General features: G+C 37.0%; 1 protein-coding gene across 1 annotated transcript in view; it reads left to right on the plus strand.

The window, feature by feature from the left end:
- The window catches only part of CCDC83 (coiled-coil domain containing 83), a 68,996-nt gene extending 60,822 nt beyond the window's left edge, over window positions 1-8,174 (plus strand). The window contains exons 8-10 of the mRNA XM_044666018.1: window positions 49-116; window positions 5,368-5,540; window positions 8,013-8,174. Coding sequence (XP_044521953.1) covers window positions 49-116; window positions 5,368-5,540; window positions 8,013-8,174 — 403 coding nt within the window. The remainder of the gene's footprint in view (window positions 1-48; window positions 117-5,367; window positions 5,541-8,012) is intronic.
- The last annotated feature ends 15,846 nt before the right edge of the window (window positions 8,175-24,020 follow it).

The following is a 24,020-nucleotide window of genomic DNA, read 5'->3' on the forward strand; positions in this document are numbered from 1 at the left end:
TTTTTTTCTTTCTTTCTTTCTTTCTTTCTTTTTTTTTTCTCCTTTTAGGCCTCTCTTCCTCACCCAAGGAGCTGGCCTAACTGACACAGGAGATTTGCATGAGGAAGTACAACCAGGTTATTTATTATTTAATAATGATGTTGAACTTAAAAACCACCAAAACCATAGTTATAGGTTTCACTTTCAGATCTAGACTTTCAAGAAAAGTCGGCAAAAGAGGAATGATTTTGATAATAGACAGTTGCTTATGTTCCCTTTGCCTACTGATATGAGAAGCAGGCTCTGATTTGGAGAGAAAGTGGATGCATCGTTAAGTGTAGGCAGCCCCCGTACAAAATTTGTGGCAAGTTGAATACTTCTCAGTTACAAATATTGTCTACTGAATCTGAGGATGTTGGCAAATACAGAACATTAGGTGTACCTAAAAAACATATGAGTACTCACAGATTATTAGTCCCTTTATAGCCTTAGGAGGCATTACTAAATGTCTCTGGTCCTAATGACAAAGTATGAGGGTGAAAATTAGTCCCTGGAAAAATAAGAGAAGGTTTGAAAAGTAAAGTATGTTCTTTGGTGGTAAAAGGGAGTAGAGAATACAGAATAAGAAAGTGAGTCTGTGTAAAAGAGACAGAATGGTGGAGATATGGGTAATATGGAAAAAAGAGAGCTCCTGGGTTTATGCAAAGATGGTGGTCAGGCCTCATAAAGACTGATTTGAACTCTAAAAGAATTAGGTATAGAGGGATGGATGGGGAGGAAATAAATATTTACATAGTATTAATTACACACCAAGAACAGCCATGTGGCCCTGTGTGTAGAGTGCTGGGCCTGGAGTCAGGAAGATTCGTGTTCTTGAGTTCAAATCTGACCTCAGACACTTAACTAGCAGTGTGACCCTGGGCAAGTCACTTAACCCCAATTGCCTCAGTTTCCTCATTTGCACAATGATCTGGAGAAGAAAATGGCAAACCACTCCAGTATCTTTGCCAAGAAAACCTAAATGGGGTTATGAAAAGGCAGACACAGGCTCTATACTAAGTACTTTAAAAATATTATCACCTTTAATCCTTGCAACAACCCTTGGAGGTAGATGCTATTATTGATCCCCATATTATAATTAAGGAAGCTGAGGAAAACAAAGACTAAGTGACTTGCCTTGAGTCATACAACTAGTGTCAGAGGCCAGATTTGAATTTAAGAATATATCAGTGCTCACGGATTAGTAGATTCTGCACTGCCTCTGGAAGTTTTAAGTCTTTTGGGATTCTAGGCTCAGCACTCGATCTAATGTACCACTTGCAACAATGGCCTTTGGTATTGGAAAGCCTTGATGAGGAAATCCACTCCGATTGTGTATCCCATAGCATGTCTGAATGCCAAGTTTCTGAGCTCCCTGAAATCTCCACAGGGAGAGAGTACACGGAGAGCACAAGTATACCAAGTGCTCAAAGTGTGAGTCTCAAATTCTCTCCCTTTTTCTTCTTCCTCAAACTCCTACCCCTTTTGAAAGGATAAGCAATCTCATATAGATTTTTAAATGTGCAATCATAAAACATTTTCCCAAATTAGCCTTTTGTGGAAGAAAACTCAAATAGAAAAAAAACTGAAGGAAGTGAAACAAGTTTGATTTGGTCTAGATTCAGACTCAGTTATTTTTCTTTGGAAATAGATGGAATTTTTTTAACATGCGTCCTTTGGGATAGTTTTGGATCATCGTATTGCTGAGAACAGCTATTATTCACGGTTTATTGTAAAGTATTCCTGTTACTGTGCACAATGTTCACCTGTTCTGCTTATTTCACTTTGCTTCATTTCATGTAAATCTTTCCAGGTTTTTCTTATATCTTCTTGCTTGTCACTTCTTATAGTACAATATTATTCTAATATGATAATATGCTATAACTTACTCAGCCATTCTCCAATTGATGGGTAACTCCTCACTTTCCAAATCTTTGCTTCAATAAAAAGAACTGCTTTAAATATTTTTGTACATATAAGTCCTTCCCTTTAAAAAAATCTCTTTGACATATACAAATCTAGTAATTTGTTGCTGGGTCAAAGGGTATATATACTGTTTATAGCCCTTTGAACATAAGTCCAAATTGTTGTCCTGAATGATTGAATCAATTCACAATCCTCCCAACAATGCATATGTGTCCCAGCTTTTCCATATCTCCTCCAAATTTTTTCATTATCCTTTTTTGTTATAATAGCCAATCTGATAGGTGTGTTGTGGTACCTCAGAGGTGTTTTAATTTGCATTTCTCTAAATAATAGTGATATAGAGCATTTTTGCATGATTATAGAGAGCTTTAATTTTACTTTTTCTGAGAACTGCCTGATCATATCCCTTGGCCATTTATAAATTTGGGGATGACATATTCTTATATATTCAACTCATTTCTCTTTGTATATGAGAGATAAGGTCTTTATTAGAGAGACTTGTAAAACATTTTTGCACCATTAAAATTACAATTACTCACCATCCTATTCAGTTCTGCTTAGTTTCTGACCTCCATTTCCCCCAATTTGCCCTCTTTTCTATCAGTCCTACTCCTATTCCCCTCCTATTTTCTTACAGGGAAGATAGCTTTCCATATTCAATTGGTTGTGTATGCTCTTCTCTCCTTGAGCCAATTCTAATGAGAGAAAGATTCAGATGCTCTCTTCCCCACTTCCCCATTTCCCCCTCACACTGTAAAAGCTCTTTTATGTGTGATAATCTACCTCATTCTATTTTCCCTTCCCCCTCCTCCCAATATATTCCTCTTTCTCATGCCTTAATTTAATTTAATTTTTTATATCATCTCATCACATTCAAACTAACACTCTTACCCTCCGTCTATGTATACTCCTAACTGTCCTAATAACAAAATTCTTTGATGTAAGAGGGGAAAACTAGATATTTAAGGTGTGGTTGCCAGAAATCGATTAACTCGATTTCAAAATAAAATAGATCCAAGTCAGGATGACTTTTATGGTGGTTTATTTATAATTAGGAAGGTTGAAGGTAGGGAAATTGAGAGAGAGAAACTCTGGCTCGGACCAGAGGCCCAAACAGGTAGGAATTTAGAGGCTCCTGCAGAGGGGTACAGAAGTTAATTAAACAAGGCTTCTAGCCACAAGGCCTCCTCTAAGAAGAGAGGCCTCCCTAAGGCTGGAGCCTCCAGAAACACCAAGGGAGGAGAAAGAGAGTCAGCCTAACTTATCCATGTGACAATTCAAAGGGAAGCAGCCTGAGGTCTCACCAGAGATCCTTCCACACCAAGTTCAAAGTGCCAACTGCCTCCACAGTAAGTTACCATCATATTTAAAAGATAGCAGCTTTTGTCACTTCCTGTGTCCACCTTCAATTTCAAGTGGACAAATGGCAGCCTCAGTACTGTTTTGGGCAGTCCCTTGTTTTTGATTTGTTACTTACTATCATGTGTGGGTAACAGACCTTCCTCTCCCGACTTAATTCTAAATTGGGTGGGATGACATTATTCCTGGTGGCTAAAGTCTGAACAAATGAATGAGGGTGAGCTAATACCATTCACACATTGGTGTTATAAGAAACATCTCCCCATGTAGTGACGTACACAACTGACCTTATTGGGTGTCTTTTGTTTTCTCTTTCTTGTTTACCTTTATATTATTCTCTTGAGTCTTGTATCTAAGAGTTAAATTTTCTATTCAGTTCTGGTCTTCTCATCAGGTATATTTGAAAACTCTCTATTTCATTAAATACCTATTTTTTCGCCAGAAAGATTATGCTCAGTTTTACTGGGTAAGTGATTTTTAGTAGAAGTTCTAGCTCCTTTGCCCTCTGGAATATCATATTCCAGGTCCTTTAATGCTTTAATTATAGAACCTGCTAAGTCTTGTGTTATCCTGACTTTGGCTCCATAATATCTGAACTGTTTCTTTTTGGCTTCTTGCAATATTTTTTCCCTGACCTGGAAGTTTTGGAATATGGCTATAATATTACTGAATGTTATCCTTTTGGAATCTCTTTCAGAAAGTGATCAGTGGATTCTTTCCACTTCTACTTTGTCTACTGGTTCTAGATCAGGGGTCGGCAACGTATGGCTCTCGAGCCCTATTTGGCTCTTTTGAGGGCCAGATATGGCTCTTTCTGCAGGAGCCATAAAGTCAATTTTTTTTCAGGCGCTGTTACAGGAGCGGCACTGTGAGCACTGTACAGCTCTCACGAAATTACATTTTTAAAAATGTGGCATTTATGGCTCTCACGGCCAAAAAGGTTGCCGACCCCTGTTCTAGAATATGTTAACTGAGAACCAGATTTGTTAAATTGATCAAATTAAATGCTGATAGGAACATGGAGAAACAGACATAATATTACATTGATAGAGCAGTTGTGAATTGTTTTTTAGAAAACAAGAAGGAAATATGCCTTAAGAGTTACAAAGCCATTCATGCTCATTGACTTAGGATCCCATTACTAGGATTAAGCCCTAAGGGACTTATTGAGAGGATAAAAGGCTGTTAATGAATGGAAATATTCACGGAAACTTTATTTGTAATGACAAAATAACTAGAAATAACACAAATGAAATGAGTGGGAGAAATGGCTGAATAGGTTATAATATTTTAATGTAATGGATTGGATTATGTTATTAGAAATGAATGACAAATATCAGAAATGACAAACATTATAAATATAAAAAATAAGGGAAACATATAGAGATGAAAAGAGAATGCATACTATGATTGCTTTTTTAAAAATAAGCCACAAAAGTTAAGAGAAAAATTATTTAAGTAAAACAAATCCAAAGGGAACTCAAAAGCAGAGGATATTTATATTAGCACACATATATAATTTACATATTTTTAAACAAATTGTAGAAAATGTGAATTTTGTATTTTTGCATATATTTTTCTTTATGCATTTAATTTAAATGTGTTGTTGTGGTGGTGATGGTGGTGTTATTAAGTCTGTAATTTTTAAAAGTGGGAAAAATAAGTCTGGAAACGTAGTCTGGTAAAACATTTTCAGTACCAGGCTGAGCAGTTAGAATTTCATATCAGAGGCACTAGGGAGCTTTGTTTATTTTTAAATTCTCACATCCACTAATCTGGATAACTAGTCTTTCCAAAGTCTATCTTTCAAAAAGATTTCTTCTCTTTTGCACTTAGAAAAATTTCTATTTCTCATATGTTTCAATATCATTACTAATATTTCACAAAAAATGTTATTCAATATTTCTGAATCATGGGAATCATTCTTCCCAAGACAAATAATTCTGTACTTTAATTCTTACATGACAATTTAAATCTTTCTAAAGGTATATAATATTTTTATTTTTACTTACTCAAAATTCTATATAAACATTATTGTTTTATTTTTCCCCCAAATGAATTTAGAACAAGAGCCCTTAGAGAAAAAAGACACATCACAACTTACATTGTCGGAAAGATTGGCTTTTCTTTATGAAGAAGAGGAAGACAATACAGAAGAGAGTGAAAGTGAATCGTCTATTGAATTTGGTGCTTCTGATCTAAATTATTTATTATATGAAGATGAAAATGATTTTGAGGTAAAGCTTCATAACATTATAGTCTAGTTAATTAATTATTTTTTTATAAACCCTTATGTTCTGTCTTAGTAACAACTCTTTGATGGAACAACAGCAAGGGCCCCACAATCAGGGTTAAGTGTTTGAGGTCAGATTTGAACCCATGTCCTCCCCACTCTAGGTCTGATGCTCTCTCCAATGTGCTACCTAGCTTCCCCTGTTGTTTAATTTAAAATAACATCTTATTAGTGGCTAAATTATTGTAAGAAAAGGGATAGGGACTAAATCCATGATTTCATGTCTAAAAAACAATATACCAATATATCAATAACACAGTTTACAGTGTGGAAAAGTGATTTTAATCCAGGGTCATATAGCCAGGATATGCTGAGTCAGGATCAGAACCCAGAACTGTCTGGCTTGCTATCTATTACATTTTCTGAGAGCTCTTAGAAACCCAGTTCTTAAAAGACACATTACAGTATTTGCAAACCTAAGGTAAAATGGACCCACCATTCACACACATTACTCTGGAGAACAGAGTATAGCTGCATAGCTGGCTCAATTTGTTTGGCTCAATTCAACAATGGACATTTTTTAAAGCACCTTCTGTGTGGTAGTTCCCATACTAGGAAATGCTGATACAACATAAACTTGATTCAAGGTACTCACAGGCTATAAGGGGTAAAGAAGAAATATACAAACAGCTGGGATATAAGGAAAAAAGAGAGATGATGATGATGGCAAAGGAGAAATTTGGGGAAAATAACAAAGAAATCTGAGCTCGTTTTCAGATCTGGGAAAGACTTCATGAAGGAAGTAACATCCTAGTTAGTCCGTAAAGGAAGGAAAAGATTTGATTGGTGAAATGGATGGGGAAATCTTTCCCAGGCCAGGGATGGCTACAGAACCAATCAGTCCATGAGTTAACATTATTAAGGAACCAATTCGGACCAGACTTTGTGCTAAGTGATAAGAAAGATAGGAGGAGAGGACTGAGAGTAGAAACGAGGGACCACATGGTCCAATTTGACTGAAATCTAGAGTAAGTGGAATCCTCCATCTGGAGGCAACAACATCCACACTCTGCTCCATCATTCTTCTCCTTCTTGACCTCAAAACAGAACCCCAAGCTGGAATGAGAGACAGTGATAAAAGGGTAATAAATAAGTGGGATCTGCATTTTACCTGTAACGCATTCCTAACTCTAAAGGCAGTTGCTCAAAGTCCTTGAATTCTGACCTCATTTTTTAGCTCCCTTAGGACCCTAATGCCCAGGTAAAGGGATATTGGCATGAAATTGATTGCACCAACTCTGTGTCTGTCAATAATATATTTGGATGAGCATATTCTACAGGCTTCCCTTGATAAAGAATAATTGGATTTCTATATTTTAGAGGCTACTAGGTATCTCATCTCTCACTTGCTTACTTTCTCACCATTAGAAATGCTTTATAACTATCACCAGTTCTCCATTATTGAATGAAGCTAGGAAGCATGGTGTAAACAATCTAAAGTTATAAGTAATCCAAAAAGAGTTGTGTATTTGCCTTTGGAATACACTGTGATTACTATGACACACTCTCTTCTCAGAAGATTACCCTCCTGAATTATTCAGTGTTGGAAGCAAGGTATGGAAAAAACATCCCTTTTCTCGGAGTTAGAAGTCCTGTGTTTGAGCCTCAGATTTGTCCCACCTACAAGTTATGTGAGTTTGGGAAAGTGAGACAAACTTTTGTGTGTCTCTATTTCTTCATCTGTAATGTGGGGGCAATAATGCTTACACTGTCTACCTAATAGAATTATTTGAGGAAATTATTTGATAAACTTTAAAATATTAGAAAATATAAGCTCATGGTAATTTCTGTGTACTCTTTGACTTCTGGTATAGGAAATGGACCTAGAAAGCTAGGTTTCTGGGCATAATTTTTCCCTCTTAACAAAACACCCCTAGATTCTCAAGTGATGACTATACACACAAATGAAAGGGGTAGCAGATTCCAATAATTCCAGATCATCTTTATACACAAATAGGACACAACTCTATTTTAAGAACTATTTATAACATAAAAATTGTATTAAGACTATGTGTTCTAACAGTCATCTTAACAATGAAAATTATTATGTGTCCAAAGAACAAATTTGTTTCGTTTAACTCTACATGGTTGTAATAGGTTTTGTTTTCCTTGATTTTCTCAGTGGGGAGATGGGAAAGGGAGGGGCAAGATGGAAGGAAATAATTCAGATCTTAAAAAATAAAATTGAATTTTGAAAGTAAAAGAATGTTGCATGACACATGAAGAACATATGATTTGAGGCCATCTAGAAATAGGAACTTATTGGAGAGGAGAAAATTTTTATCCTACAGAACACAACACTTCAGATAAAGAATGGCTCTATTCCAAAGAAATCTCAATCCCTAATCAGTCTCATGTTTGTCCTTGAGTTGGATAGATAACTCTTCGTCTTCCCTTTTTTGTCATGTCTCCACAGGAATATACTGATTTGGGCCCATTGGAGGTGAAGTTAATGAGTTTGGAGGGACAGAAAAAGCCTATTCATGAAGCTATGCAAGAAGTGTCTAAGAAAGACTGGGACGATGCTAGGAAAGATGGGAGTGTCATCACATATAGAATGATTAGTTCTTTGAAATAAATAGAGACTGGCAAATGAAAAACTACTTTTCCATTGTCAAGGTCATATATTTTATAAATTCACTGTTCATTGAAGTTTTGATCTACTCTCCAACCAGTTTTGAAAAATATTGTTCTTTTAAAAAATATATCATAATTGTAATTAAAATGAAAGTTTCAGCTATTCAGCTATTCATTTCCCAATGTGTGAGTGGCACAGTGAAAGGCTATTTCCTTAATACCATACTAAAATCCTATTTTAGATATCAAATGAGATCATATTTCTAAAGTGATTAAACAGTCCCTATCACATAGCAGACACTACATAAAAGCATATTTCCTTCCCCCTCCACCCCGACTTTCCTGTGTAGGATTGTATTGCACTGGTTGGTACAAATATAGACCAGGCCCTTAAAATAAAATTTCTTTGAAATGAAAATCTAAAAAGATAGATAAAGATGCCAAACTAGCATGTTGTAAGACTCCACTGATGTTTGATAGAAGCCAGGTGTTGGGGGAAAAGGCAGCATATATTTGGGTAATTATATATTGTCTTATATTTTCAGAATGCCTTACATTTGACAAGCTTCTGTATTTGTTATCTCACTTGATTCCTTCTTTCCTTTAACAAAACACTACCAGACAATGAAGAGATGGCCATCCATGCAAATAAAGGAGATCAGATTTCTACAATATCATTAGGATCCAATTTATTAGGTTCATTTAATCCAAATACTACACTTGTGTGGTAGGTAAGATGGTTATTAACCTCAGTTTACAGATGAAGAAATTGTGGCTCAAAGAAATTGCACTCATCCAAAGTAACAGTTCATAATTGTAAGAGGGTCAGAACTAAAACTCACATCTCTTAACTTCTAATATAATGATAGGATTCCTACCCTGTGTCCTCCTTCCTGAGTACTGAATAATGAAATTATCCACTTCAAACTGTAAAGAGAATTTAAGAGATGAACTAGTCTTACTCAGCCCCATTATAAGAAACAGGACCAAATAACAACAAAGAAAATAATCTCATAGAGAAAGCCCTCTCCATGGAGGAGACTGGAAAATATCTCTTGATGAAAATAGGATTCAAAGTGAGCCAAAGACTTACAAAATGGAATTACAAAATAGATAAACTGTATTAACAACAGAATCTGGCAGATAATTTTTTTTTATTGTAAGTTGTGAATGGGAATTTTTATTTCCTTTGCCTGTTTTAAGTTAATCAATCAAGAACTTAAAGTATCCCTACTTAATACTTAGCAAGTCACTATGTAAGGATTAAAAATGATAATGGCTGATATTATGAGGAAAAATAATATTTTAATTTCCATGGCCATGTTGGTAAAAATATATATGATCACGTCTGACTATTTTTAAAAATGCCACCCATCTGCATCTCCTCCCATCTTCCTTCAGTAGCCAGAGAGCTTGTCTCAAGGCCAACCTCTGAATTTAAGCTGCGCTATACATTGGACGTCACCATGCCCAAAACTGGAAACCCATTGGATCATGGAAAATGTAGTTTCAAAGTCCCCCACATGTCCACAGGAAGTTTGTAAAATACTTTTAAATGGGACATTTTCCCCTGAGATCCGGCAAAAAAAGATTGGTCTTTTTTTTGGTGGATCTGTAAACATAGTCAACTTCTAAATTGCAGGAATTTGGGGATAAAAGAGAAGGATAAAACTAGCTGCATTAAGAAAAAGCCAATTTGGGGCAGTCCCCTATTGGCATAAGAGTATACATTCAAAACAAATGCATTCAACTCATTCAACTCCCCATAGTTCAAATCAACTGCACCCCAAAGTTCAATTTTGATCTTCATGATCCAGTGAAGGCTCTTCAGGCATCTTCATGGTGCCTTCACCAAAAAGTTATGTCTGGATTCTGGGGAGATGGCAAAATCCTTATCCTGAAATTACTCTCAAAAGAATTTAAACTTTACATTATAGATTATAAAACATATAACTAACAAAGTTCACACCCTAAAAGGCCACAAGCACTGCCCTCCCACCCCCACCCCCTACCCCTGGGCAGTGTCAGGCAAACTGAAAGGTTGTGATTGATGCCTGAGATGTGAGGAGGAGAGCTGATGGGTGGAGAAAGCTGCTGGATATAAGCAGGATCCTGAGATTCACTCACTGCAATTTTGGACTCTCTTCATGCTTGGAGCATTTTAGGCTCTTCATTCTTGGGGGCAGTTAGCCTAGGAAGTGTGACCTCTGGTGGTATTCTTGGCAGTCTTGGCCTCGTTTGTGCTGAAGGTTCTTGGCAGTTTTTTAAGCATCTTTGGCTTTTTGGATTTCAGCTTCCTGATCCGGACTTTGGATTCTAGTGAGAATCGCATTTGGATTCACATTCACAGTCTGGAGACTCTAGGATTAGGACTTAGGATATTTTTCTACCCCCTTGCTATATTTCCCACTTTATTATCTCTTGATGTAAATAAAGCTACTAAAGCTACTAATCAGCCTCGTGACTTAAGAGAATCTTATAAATGGCAAACACAACAATTCTTTTTTTAAACCATTATTATCTTAGTCAAACCAAATTTAAGGACACATCTATGGCATAAGGTAAAATACAACTGTGTTGTATTAAGAAATGGGTGGGACTGTATACTGTTCTTTGTTATTTAGTGGGTTTTTTTTGCATACTTCCTATTCTGTGAACCTCAGAAAGTATGAAGATAGCATTAGAAGTCATTTACTATGAGAGAAACAGGGAGAGAAACAGAATTCAGGTTACATTCCCCCAATGACCTTTACTGCACTGGATCCCTTTCGATCCTTACTGAGACTTCAGGAAAATTCCCCCATTTGAGGTTTGGGAAGACTAAGAGACTCTCTAGAACAATGAATCCTATTTGAAACAATATCAAAGTAAAGAAAAAAATCTAGTGCCAAAGCATTTCCTACTACTCTCAGAACCTAATATTATTGATATTATGTATATCAATATTATTCTATGAAAGACTTTGTTGTTAATATTTAGTTAGGTCTCATTCTTATTTATATCTATACTTTTTTCTGAGACGTCTCTGTCTTTTCTTTGGAAAACTTTTCTTCATCATGAGGCACATTTGTGTTTTTTTTCTCAGATGTCTACTCTCTCAAATAATCATACTAATTATTTATTCTACTAAATATTCTTTATGTAATATTTTAAATATAGAACTGTGAGAGGGCATCTAGTTGGTTTAATGGATTGAGAGCCAGGCTAGAGAAAGGAGGTCCTAGTTCAAAGTTGACCTCAGAACTTCCTAGTTGTGTGACTCTGGGCAAGTCACTGAATCCCAACTGCCTAGTCCTTACCAATCTTATGTCTTGGAAAAGATACTTAGTATTGATTCTAAGACAAAAGTCTTATTAAACAGATACTTAGTATTGATTCTAAAAGTAAGAGTCTTATTTTAAAAAATAAATAAAAGCTGGGGTAAGTAGAGAAGACATGAACGTATCCCACTCAGGAGCATAGCTGATATAGTCTGGGGAGTGATGAATGTAGCCTATAGAAGAATAAAGATATGTCTGGGAGAAAAGAATTTGACTGACCTGAATATTCTCCTTAAAGTAGAGGTTTGAAGAGGAACCAACCAATCAGGAAAGGCCACAGGGTCAAAGAATATTTCTAGTGTGAGAATTATAAAAGTGAAGAGGCTTCTTTGGGTAGAGAAAGTACAGAGTGTCCAATTGAGAGATAAATGAAGGGACATAGAATAATGACTGGGGGATGTGAGAGGTTGAAAGGAATTTCCTAACCCTAAGTCAGAAAACAGGGAACAGGGAGTCAAAAGAAAGACTTCAAAATTCCTAAAGTCTCTCTCTCTCTCTCTCTCTCTCTATATATATATATATATATATATACATATATATATGTATATATATATACACATATATAATGTAAGGGTGAAAAAAGGGTTTTATGAGTTCAATATATTAAAGATGGTTGCCAGAGGATTGAACTATTATCAATCCTCAATTAAGAATAATCTCAAATCAAAATTGACTTTTATGGAAATTTATTTACATGAGAAGAGAGAGGAAGTAAGGAGATAAGAATCTATCTCACTGATTAGTCCAGGTAGGTCTTAACCCTGAGGCCAGGAGGTGAATGGAGCAAACTTCATTCACAGAGTCTATAAAAGGAAGTTTCTTAATAGAAGTTCAGGAAAATTCAGTCTTTAACCTCACCACATGGAACAGTCTTGGTCACGAACCATCAAAGCTCCCTCAGGTCCCCTTCACCAAACCAGCAGCCACCACCTCACTCACTCCCCCTCCCTCCTTGGAAGGGCCACATATGTATCACTTCCAGTGCCTTCCCTTAGCCTTCGAGTCCAATCACAATAGATGCTTTCTCATAGAAAGTGTAGGGGGCGGTCCATTGATTCTGATTGTTACTCTAACACATGTGGGTTATGGACCTCCCAGAATTGGAAGGTGCTCTCACCTTTGGTGATTAAAGATGGGCAGTGTAGACTTAATTTAATTATCACACAATCCAATGAAGGTTCATCAGATGCATTTTTGTGAAAAGTGTTGTTTCATTTGCTGGGATTACAAATAAATATGAGTCCATGCCATTTTTGTAAGCTCATGCGGTCTAGTAGAAAAACAAAGAAAATGAAAAAAGGTTGCTTCAGTTTTTACTCAGAGTTCATCAAGTCTCTTTCTCTGGAGGTTGATAGTATATTTCATCATGTGTCCTTTGCAATCATCTTGGGTCTTTGTATTGATTAGTGGTACCCAAATAACTATATTATAAAACAGAATATAAGTACAAAATAGAGGTCCAGAAATATGCTAAGACAAATTTGAGAGATTACTTCTGGTTGAGGTATTATATGAGAATGAGTTGAAGGAACTAGAGATATTTCACCTAGAGAAGAGAAAATTGGAGGTTGGGAAGGAGACATGTATTTGAATGGACATCATGTAGAAGAGGGATAAGACTTGTTCTATTTGACATTGGAGAAGAGAATGGTAACCAATGGGTAGAACTTTCAGAGTTGCGGCAGATCAAGGTTTGATGTAAAGAAAAACCAAATAACTCTATACATCTAGCTCTAATCACTTTCTGAATTCTCCCCAGTACCAAATCACAACTGCTTCCTGAAGATCCCTAACTGTATATCCAGTTGGCATCTCAAAATCAGCCTGTCCAAACAGAACTGGTTTTCTTCTCCTTTAAATCTCCCTCTTCCCACAAATACCAGTTTCTGTTGAAGATACCATCATTTTCCTATTTACCCAGATTTACAACCTTAGAATTATCCATGCTTCTTTCCTCTTTCTCAATCCCACATAGCCAATGTAATGGAGGATTATCGGGGAAGTTAACTAATATTATCTGTGGGTTCACACTGGGGTGAGAGAGACAGGAATGACAGATGAACAGGACCAAACAAGGCAGGGAGACCAAGCTTAACTACTAGGAGGTAACAGTTACTAAAAATGGCAGTTAGGCTCCAACAGTCACTCAGCCCACCTAGGCAAGGGCCTATGGAACCAGCAGGGAAAAGGCAAAGGTTTATAACAGTTTATTTGTGGGAAACAATAATAAAGGATGGGAATAAGGGATTCTACACTTACAAGCTAAGGGCAAACCACAGGGTCAAGGGAGGGACTTCTCTACACTAACTGAGACCCAAGTCAGGCAGGGCCCAGAGAATAACGTACTGGAGTGGGAATCCTCACAGTAGAGTCCAGAGATGTTTTCAGGATGCCAGGAACCAACTCCTCCAGAACTGATGGTCCAAAGTAGCCCAGTAGGAAGAGGAAGTCTGCAAGCTGTCCACCAGATCACAGATCACTCCCTACTCAGTGCTGTCATGCAGGATAGATGTCCTCTGCTTCCAACTCCTTCACCACACTCCAGGATCCCAGGGAATCAGGGTGCAATTCCACTAGCTCTGAGGTCTCCCAGGGAATCAGTTACTGCCTGTCCCAACCACCATGGAGTCCTCTCAGAGAGTACAAGCCACTTCCTGCTTCCCCATTCCATGTGGAATTCTCCAGCCCTTCCTGCTAAGTATCCTACATAACAACTAAATAATAATCTTCCTCACAACACCAATCAGTTGAAAAGTCTTATTGAGTTTATATCCACAATATTTTTCAAAATGGTCTCCCATTCTTCTAATAGGGTCAGTACTTTCATTCAGGCCCCATAACTTCCCCCCAAATAATCAATACAGCTTCTTAATTGGCCTTCCTATTTATTCTCTCTCTCTCTCTCTCTCTCTCTCTCTCTCTCTCTCTCAAAGCCATACCTTCCATCTTAGAATGAATATTGTACTTTGGTTCTAGGGCAAAAGAACAGTAAGGGCTATGCAATGGGGGTTAGGTGTCCTGGCTAGGGTCACACAGCTAGGAAGTGCCTGAAGCCATATTTGAACCCAGGAGTTCTTGTCTCTAGACCTGGCTTTCTGTCAACTAAGCCACCTAACTGCCCCCTCTTTCTCTCTTATTTACCCTTGACCCACCTAGTATAAGCTACCTAAAGCAAAGATCAGCATGCTTTATGTTATTCCACTATAATCTTAGTAATTTAATGTCATCCACAAATTTGGCTCCAACCTCTCTTTCTAGGCTTACTTGACATTATTGTCTTTTATGAATTTTTATGCCTGAGCCAAACTGGACTACTAATTTGTTTCTAAAACCCATAATTGTACATCCCAATTTTGTTCAGTAATCCAGCTTAGAATGTGCTCTCTTTTTTGTCTTTTAGAATCCTAATTTTATTTCTTCTTTTGTAATTTATTACTTATTTTCAACATTATTTTTAAATTTTGAATTCTAAATTCTCTCTCTCCCTCCAGCCCCACCTCCATACATTGAGAAAGTAAGCAAATATAATTTCAATTATACACATGAAGTTATGCAAAACATATTTCCATATTAATCTTTTGCAAAAAGAAAACAAGACAAATGAAGAAAGTGAAAAAAGCATGCTTCAGTCCACACTCAGAGTTCATGAGGTCTCTCTCTCTCTCGAGTTGGGTAGCATTTTTCATCATGAGCCCTTTGGAATTACTTTGGATCATTGTGTTGATTAGAGTAATTAAGTTATAGTAGATCATCCTTACAACATTACTGTTACTGTGTACAGTAGTCTCCTAGAGCTTCTCATTAGATTTTGTGTCAGTTCATATAAGTTTTCCCATGTTTTTCTGAAAGCATCCTGCTCATCTTTTCTTATAGTACAATAGTGTTCCATCACAATCCTGTACTATAACTTGTTCAGCCATTCCCCAGTTGCTGGTATCCCCTCAATTTCCAACTCTTTAGCAGGACAAAAAAAGAACTATTATCAATATTTTTGTACATATACATCTTTTTTCCTTTTTCTTTATCTCTTTGGGACACAGAACTAGTAGTGGTATTGCTGGGTCAAAGGGTACATAACATTTTATAGCCCTTTGGGGGATATGGATCTGAATGGACATCATGTGAAAGAGAGATGAAACTTGTTCTGCTTGACAGTGGAGAAGAGAATGGTAACCAATGGGTAGAACCTTCAGAGAGGCAGATAGAGGTCTGATGTAAAGAAAAATCAAATAATTTTATACATCTAGCACTAATCTCTTTCTGTATTCTACCTACTACTAAACCACAACTGCTTCCTGAAGATCACTAACTGGATATCCAGTTGACATCTCAATATCAGCCTGTCCAAAACAGAACTGATTTTCTTCTCCCTTAAATCTCCCCCATCCCATAAATATAAGGTTCTGTTGAAAATGCCACCATTCTCCTATTTACTTAGATTTACACCATTAGAATTATCCATGCCTCTTCCCTCTCCCTCAATCCCACATAGCCAATCAGTTGCAAAATCCAACTTGTTCTCCAGAAGGGGTAGATCAATTTGCAACTCCCCAACAGTGCATTACTACACCTATTTTTCTACAGCCCTTTTAGCATTTGTCATTTTCCTTTTCTGTCCTGTTAGCCAGTCTGATAGGTGTAGAGTGGCACTTCAGAGTGGTTTCAATTTGCATTTCCTTAATATTTATTTGGAGCATTTTATGTGACTGTTAATAGCTTTGATTTCTTCTGAAAACTATTCTTTGACCATTCTTAACTTGGGGGATGACTCATTTTTATAATCTGACCTTGAAGAAAAATTTAGAACCTATAATATTTTATAATTTGAGTTTTGGAGAACAAAAGGATTTTAACAGGCAAAGATAAGGGGGGAATCTGTTGTAAATATGGCAGTTGTTTGTAGAAATTCAAGAACAACAGTGTGGAGCAAACAGCTAGTTATCCAGTTTGGTTTGATGTAAAGTAGGGAAAATGAAGTAAGGAGGAATATGAAGTAAGACTAGAAAAGTAGGATGAAGCCACATGAAGGAGGGTGTTGGATATCAAGCTAATTTTACTTGGAATCACTTGGAAAGTGATGTGTTGGAGAAGATGTGGCAAAATTAGGACACTAATGTATTGTTGATGGAGTTGTGAACTGATCCAAACATCCTGAAGGACATTTTGGAACTATGTCCAAAGGGCTATAAAATTGTGCATACCCTTTGATCCATTACTGGGTCTGTATCCCAAAGAGATTTTTAAAAAGGTGAGGGTGGGGTGGGGAAGGACCTACTTATGCAAAAACACTTATAGCAGCTCTTTTTGTGGTAGCAAAGAACTGGAAGTTGAGGGGATGTCCAGTTGGGAAATGGCTGAACAAATTGTGGTATATGATGATGATGGAATACTATTATGCTATAAGAAATGATGAACACGATGGTTTCAGAAAAATCTGGAAAGATATACATGAACTGATACTGAGTGAAATAAATAGAACCAGGACAACATTGTACATAGTAACAACAATACTGTGCAATGATCAACCATGATCAACTTAGCTACTCAGCAATACAATGATCTAGAACAATTCTAAGGGTCTTAAGACAAAGAATGCTATCCACCTCCAGAGAAATAACTATTGGAATTAGAATGCAGATCAAAGCATACTATTTTTCATTTTATGTTTTTATTTGGGGTTTTTGGTTATGTGTAAGTATTCTCTTACAACAATGAACAATATGGAAATATGTTTTCCATGATAATACATGTATAACCCAGATGAAATTGCTTATCATGTCAGGGAGGGATTGAGGGAGGGAAGGAGACAATTGGGATCTTAGAACTTAAAAAAATTTGTGAAAAATTGTTATTACGTTTAATGGGAAAATAAAATAGCTTTTAAAAATTAAAATAAAAATATGAGAAAACAAAATAATTAAGAATAATTTTACCCTTTGGACAATAGAGTTGTTTTTTATTGTTGTTAAAGTTATTTGTTTTTTATTGACATGATCACCCTTGTGATTAGATGTTATCCTTGGAGAAATATTGTCCCTGCTGTCCAGGTCTGTGTCCTGTACTTTACCTAGGAAGGGTCCCTGCTCTATTGAAGCTACAGAGGCTAGTGCTCCTCTCTGCTCATGAACTGGGACCAGAGCCCTGCAACCTTGTGACTAATTGCAACCACTCCTCTTCATCCTGAAACTGTGACCCAGATCTATAGATGGGCAATGGAGTTGCCAAACAGCACTTCAGCTCAAGGTCCCCTGTCATCTCTTTCTGACCAATTGTCCAATCCCTTTACTATTTCTGGACTCATAGTTCCCTAAACTGCCACTGCTGCTATTGCAACTCCCTCCAAGGTTGGTGTTATTGCTGCTGCATGTGCTCTGGGATAGCCCCAACTCATGCCACAGTCCTCTCCTAGTTTCCTAAATTGGTGATGGCAAACATTTTAGAACCTTTTAGACACTGCGTGCCATGCCCCACCCCCAAACCAAGACTTCCCCCACCTTACCCAAGTCAAGGGAGAGAGAAAGGGAGGGGAGCAGCCCCGGGTGCTTCCATTGGGCTGCTGGGAAGAGAGCAGGGAGATGAAGTGGGGAGGGAGAACAGAGCAGCTTCAACTGTAAGTTTTTTGGAGGGGAATGTTGAAGGACTTCAGCTGCATAGCTGATTCTGTGCCACCATTTTGGCTCCACCCCACCTTTTAATCCTCAATTTTTCTTTTAAGTTTTACCTTGGATATGAAGTTTTCCACAAAGTTTTCCCTAATAATCATCAATCCAATTTTTAAAAACATTTTTATTTTTCACATATAAAAATAACATATGTAACATAGCAATATATATGCTTTATTATAAATATGTAATAAATTATAATAAATATGCATATCCAAAAGAGAAAAATTCTTATCTATGTTCAAAAAAATCTGTCTCATTTTTCCCTTTTATCCCTCTGCCCTCTCCATGAAGGCAGGTAAAATTATATAGGTTGTACACATATCTCATATAATAGATATTTCCCCATTAATCATGTCGTAAAACAAGAGACATATCGGTCACACTAGAGAAAAATTCATAAAAGAAATAAAGTGAAGAATGGTATGTTTCCATCTGCATTCAGACTCCAATCAGTGTGATGGTGGATAGATAGCCTGTCTCATCATGAGTTCCCTGGAGTTGTCCTGAATGGTTGTATTGCTGATAATAGTTAAGCCACTTGCAGGTGATCATCTTACATTATTGTTATTGTGTACAGTGTTTCATGGTTCTGTTTATTTCCATTTTCATCAGTTCATAATGATCATCTTGTTAGTCATTTCTTATGGCACAATAGTATTCCATTGCAGTTATATACCACAACTTATTGTCACTTCCCAAAATTATTTCTAAAAGGAATTTTTACTGGTATCTTTTGTTTTCATATTACCTGCATTTGCCCCTCTTCCTATCCCCCTTCCCACACTTCCTCCTCTTCCAGAGAGCCATGCCATATAATGTTTTTTTTAAAGGAAAGAGGAAAAAGTCAACAAACATTTATTAAGTACCTACTATTATACTGTATTATTTTTGGGAATACAAAGAAAGGCAGAACAAAAACCAGACCAAAAAAATCTCTTCTCAAAGAGCTAACAATTTAATAAGGGAGGCAATATGCAAATAAACATTGTATAAGCAAGATGCATAGTGGTAAATGGTAGATGATTTAATAGATAGAAGGCATTAGTATTAAGGGATATTTAAAAAGGCTTCCTATAGAAAGTGTAATTTTATTTAGGACAGGAAGGAAAAAAGGAAGGAGAAAGAGATAAGAACAGAATTCCTTATGTGGGGAACAGCTAGAGAAAATACAGCCTGGAAATGGAATTTCTTTTGGGATAAATAGCAAGGAAACCAGAGTCACTGGATTATAGAGTTTGTGGAAGAGAGCAAAGTTTAACATGGTTTAATCTTCCAGCATTAGAAACTCACAGAAGAAAATAACATATTAAGAACTAGAACTGGACAAAGGGAAGCTAATGATTTCCTAAGACAATAAGTAATAATAAAGCAAAATCAAAGGTGAAATAATAGAAGAGAATATGAAACATATTCTCATAAAAACAACTGACCTGGAAAATAGATCCAGAAGAGATCATTTTAGAATTTTTGAGAGTCAACCAGGACCCTCTAGATTCTTGTTTTGGGATGCATGGGCTTTCATTCTGCTGAGGGCTCACTGCTGATGGTCAGTTCTAATGATCAACTCATATGATTAAGTTGTTTTAGGTGTAGTGCAAAATTGAGCAGCAGCAAACAGGAAACCTAGGTCTACTCAACATGTTGGGACAGAAATTGTGTTTTTGAATCCCCCTGACCTACAGATGCCAAGACAATAATCCTCTATCTCTTTCTTTAAGTATAATAGGACCTAAAGATTTTTCTCTAGGCTTGAGAAATGTGTTTGTCTTCCTTTGTTTAAAATGTTCCCTTTGTCTTTGTAAACAGTGTTAACCAGTAGTATTTACTCATCAGGGTATACTTTTTGGAAATTTAATTGGGATGAGGCTACTGAGTGGGAATATTCTCAAAGGATTGATAAAGACAGATCTAGCCTTGAAGCGTTGTGTTTTGTTTTGCTTTTACCAGAAATGCTCTTTTCTATGTAGAAGACCAGAGCTAAAAAAAAGATAAAGAGAATTATGGATCCTTTGAACTACTTCTCAGGGTAGAGAAAAAATATTTATATTGAAAAATCAATCAGATCAACAAGTCAGTGTATTAGCAATGAAGGGCAACTTGGAGGGATTGAACCTCCCCAGTTATCACGCCATCCCCCTAAAGCGGTGATGGGCAAACTATTCCACAGGCCAGAGCCAGGCCATAGTTTGCCCATCACTGCCTTAAGCAATTCCCTAATTACTACATCTGAATGTGGGAGCATAGTGATTAGGGAATTGCTTAAGGCAGTGATAGGCAAACTATGGCCTGGCCCTGGCCCATGGGGAATAGTTTGCCCATCACTGCCCTAAATACTGCTATACTTAGATTTTAATCCATTCTATAAAATGACAGCATATTCTTTTTTTAAACATTTATTAATATTCATTTTTAACATGGTTACATGATTCATGTTCCTACTTTCCCCTTCGCCCCCCCGCACTCCCCCCACCCATGGCCGATGCACATTTCCACTAGTTTTGTCATGTGTCCTTGATCAAGACCTATTTCCAAATTGTTGGTGGTTGCATTGGTGTGGTAGTTTTGAGTCCACATCCCCAATCATGTCCACCCCGACCCATGCGTTCAAGCAGTTGTTTTACAGCATATTCTTAAAGAATGTTCATAATTCATGAAAATCAAATAGTAGAAAGACTTCTCTGTCGTTGGCTATATCTTCCTCAAATGTAATCTCTCTTTTTTATTTTTTTTTAAATCCTTACTCATCTTAGAACTGATATGGGTAAGTGTTGGTTCCAAGGCAAAAGAGTGGTAAGTCTGGGCTTATATGGCTTGTCTCATAGCTAGAAAGTGTCTGAGGCCAGAATTGAGCCCAGGACCTCATGTCTCAAGCCCAATGGTTTATCCACCAAGTCACCAAGATGTCCCTAAAGATAAGGTTTCAAAAGGTGATTGAAAATAAACTGTCCTTGGGAAAGGTGGCAAGAATAATTTTTTTAAGAAAACTTTTCAAAGTCATAATATGTCTATTCAGGGAAAATGCTAAGCGGTCTTCTTACACTCCAAATCTCCAAAGCTTCTGGTGAAACAACAAACTGTGAGAATTTACGGATTCTAGTAGGTCAGCAGAAACAGAAATTGCTTTTCTTTCTCAGTCAAAAAGGACAATAGTTCACCCTATGAGATTATTAACTATGCCAGAATGAATACATGGCAGGATTCCATTGAATTTTTGAGCTGGTCGTTCTCTTTCCATGATTCACAATCTAAGGGGGAAGAAAATTTCAAATAACTTAAAGCATTCCTCCTGCTGCCAAGAAAATGTCAATGTTGAAAAGGCAGCACTTGGGGAAAAAAAAGAAAGAGTGGAGGGGGAGTTCTCTTCACTTAATATCATTGCAGTTAGAATTTATAGACAGTAATATTGCCACAACAAATTAGTAGGGCTTAGTTAGCACCCGTAACTAAGTGATTTCCTACATTTGGATTTCCTAGGGAAATAAATTCTAATTTACTACTTTAAAATTAGTTGTGTATTCTCTCAAGTTTAATCTCTGGGTCAGACATAGTTTCTTATTAGTATCTCTATTTAAAGTTTTGATAAGAGTAGAAACTGAGGCTATTCTGTTAGTTGAGACACTGCCTTTGACCTCATCACTAGATTTCTCTAGGCTTCATTTATAAATTAAACTAACTGATTTCTGAGGCCCCTCGAGCTCTGACATTCTTTGAATCAACAAAATGAGATATGGGGATTTCAATTGCCCTTGCTATCCCTGATTTCCTCATTAAACCTCTGTAGTTGGCACAATCACTTAATGTTTAAGGTTGGCATGTTTCCATTGTGTTATTGGAAATATTGGGGTCCTTGAACTACATTTCCCATGAGCCCCCTGGCTTCCTGTTGTAACGCAATGCCTAGACAGAGGGATAAAACTGAGGGGCTGGCATTTCACTTCTCTACTTCCTATCCACCATGATGGCAGCAGGTGGCGGCAGGCAAATGGCATGCTTTTTGAGCAGCCTAAGCTAGCATGGCATTGTGGCTTCATTTTCTAGTGGCTACTAATAAATCTTTAAAAACCATAATATTTTTAAGTTATCATTATATATTAATTTTATTTTTTTACACCATTTAAGATTGGTTGGAGAATATGTGAAGACACATAGGTACATCTCATCTTTTATTCCCTAAAACAGATTAAATCAAGAGATCCTCTGCCCCAAACCTTTTACCCAATGAGTTATTTTAAATTTGTCTAAGATGACATGCAGAAGATAGAAGAATCTCATTAGTGTCATCAATGGGTGCAGTCCTGGAGCACAGCCAGGCTACTAGTACGGTAGCTATATCAGTAGCATTCTAAATCCAGGGGCCTGGATACAGGTAGAGTTAGATGGGAGCCAACTTTCCATTTCTTTCCAAAGTTCTCAATGTAAAACCCTGAGGACCAAGATAGCTGGTTTGACTCTAGGAGAGTGCACCAGGGCAAACTTATTGAAAATGCATAGCATTTATCTCATTTCAAAGACAGTGCCAGAACTGTATGGTTTTTTATTTTAATATTAAGAAGAATCTATAGGTTTTCTATTACTTTGTATGTGAAGGATATATACTTTCATTCCAGTCACAAATGACAGACCCTCCATACCTTAGTATGAGGTTGGAGTTGAAGGAGTTGAAGGAGGAAAAAAAAATCAGTACCTAGTGGTCAGTCCTCTAGTAATAAGCCCTTTTTAGTCTGATATTCAGGGGAGCAGCACACCAGGTCCACATGTAAAACTTCCAGTTGAGTGGGACCTGCTAGTAATATGTACCAGATGAATTCAAAATATTATTCCAGTATTCCTTGTGGAAAGACACAGAGGCCTAGACCAGGGTGGAAAAGAGTGGTATTAGAAAATAGATGTTTTGAGATAAAAGGACTGCCAAGATGGGAAATGCCGACCAAATGCCTTGATTATTTTGATATTTGGTCAACTGTCACCGTTAATACTAAAGGCACCAAATCAGTGTTGTTTAAAACTACAGGAAATGAGAAAACTAGAATGACTAGGACGCTTGCAGTCACAGCTGATGGGCAAAAACTGACTCCTGATGTAATTTTAAGGCGTAAAACAGGACCTGAGGAAAAGTGACCCTCAGGAGTGATCTTGGGTGTGTGGGAAAAGGGATGGATGAATGAAGAACTTGTGTTAGAATGGGAGAATTAGGGCATCCGGGGGCGTTCCTGGGTCACAGAGGAGAACCGCTGAAAAGTGCACAGTCCTAGCTGTTATTCTGGGAGGAATGACATTGCCATTACAAGTGTTAAATGTCATCATTAATAAGCCATTCAAAGATCATTTGAGGAAAGAATATAACGTGTGGATGTTGGCCAGAAACCATGCATTTACTACATTGGGAAAAATAAAGAAACTGTCGGTCATTATTAGGGAACTGGATCAAAAGCGCTTGGGACAATATCTCCACCAAGCTCATTGTGCCTGGATTTAAAAAATGTTGCATATCAAACAGTAAGAATGGCAGCGAAGATGGTGTTTTGTGGGAAAAGGGTGACGGCAATGACTTGAATCATGTTTCCACTTAGGGAGATGAGGAAATAGAAGAGGAAGGAGAACATGATTAAATATTGGAAGGTAGCTTTTCACAAGTCTCTATAAAAGTAATGCATATTTAATAAAAGTGTTGGCATTAAAACTTCTTTAACTTATTTTCAGAACCCTGAAAAAGCTTCAACTATAAAGTGCCTGCATGATTCATGAGTTAAAGAGAAAGTTGACATTTAAAAAGAGAAAATAGAATGGGTATTTCCTCTTTTTGTTACCCTTCAAAATACTTGGGATCTCACGCTATTTGGGGTCATATTATATTTGGGCTAA

Source organism: Gracilinanus agilis, chromosome 3, assembly GCF_016433145.1.
Source record: "Gracilinanus agilis isolate LMUSP501 chromosome 3, AgileGrace, whole genome shotgun sequence".
Taxonomy (NCBI): Eukaryota; Metazoa; Chordata; class Mammalia; order Didelphimorphia; family Didelphidae; genus Gracilinanus; species Gracilinanus agilis.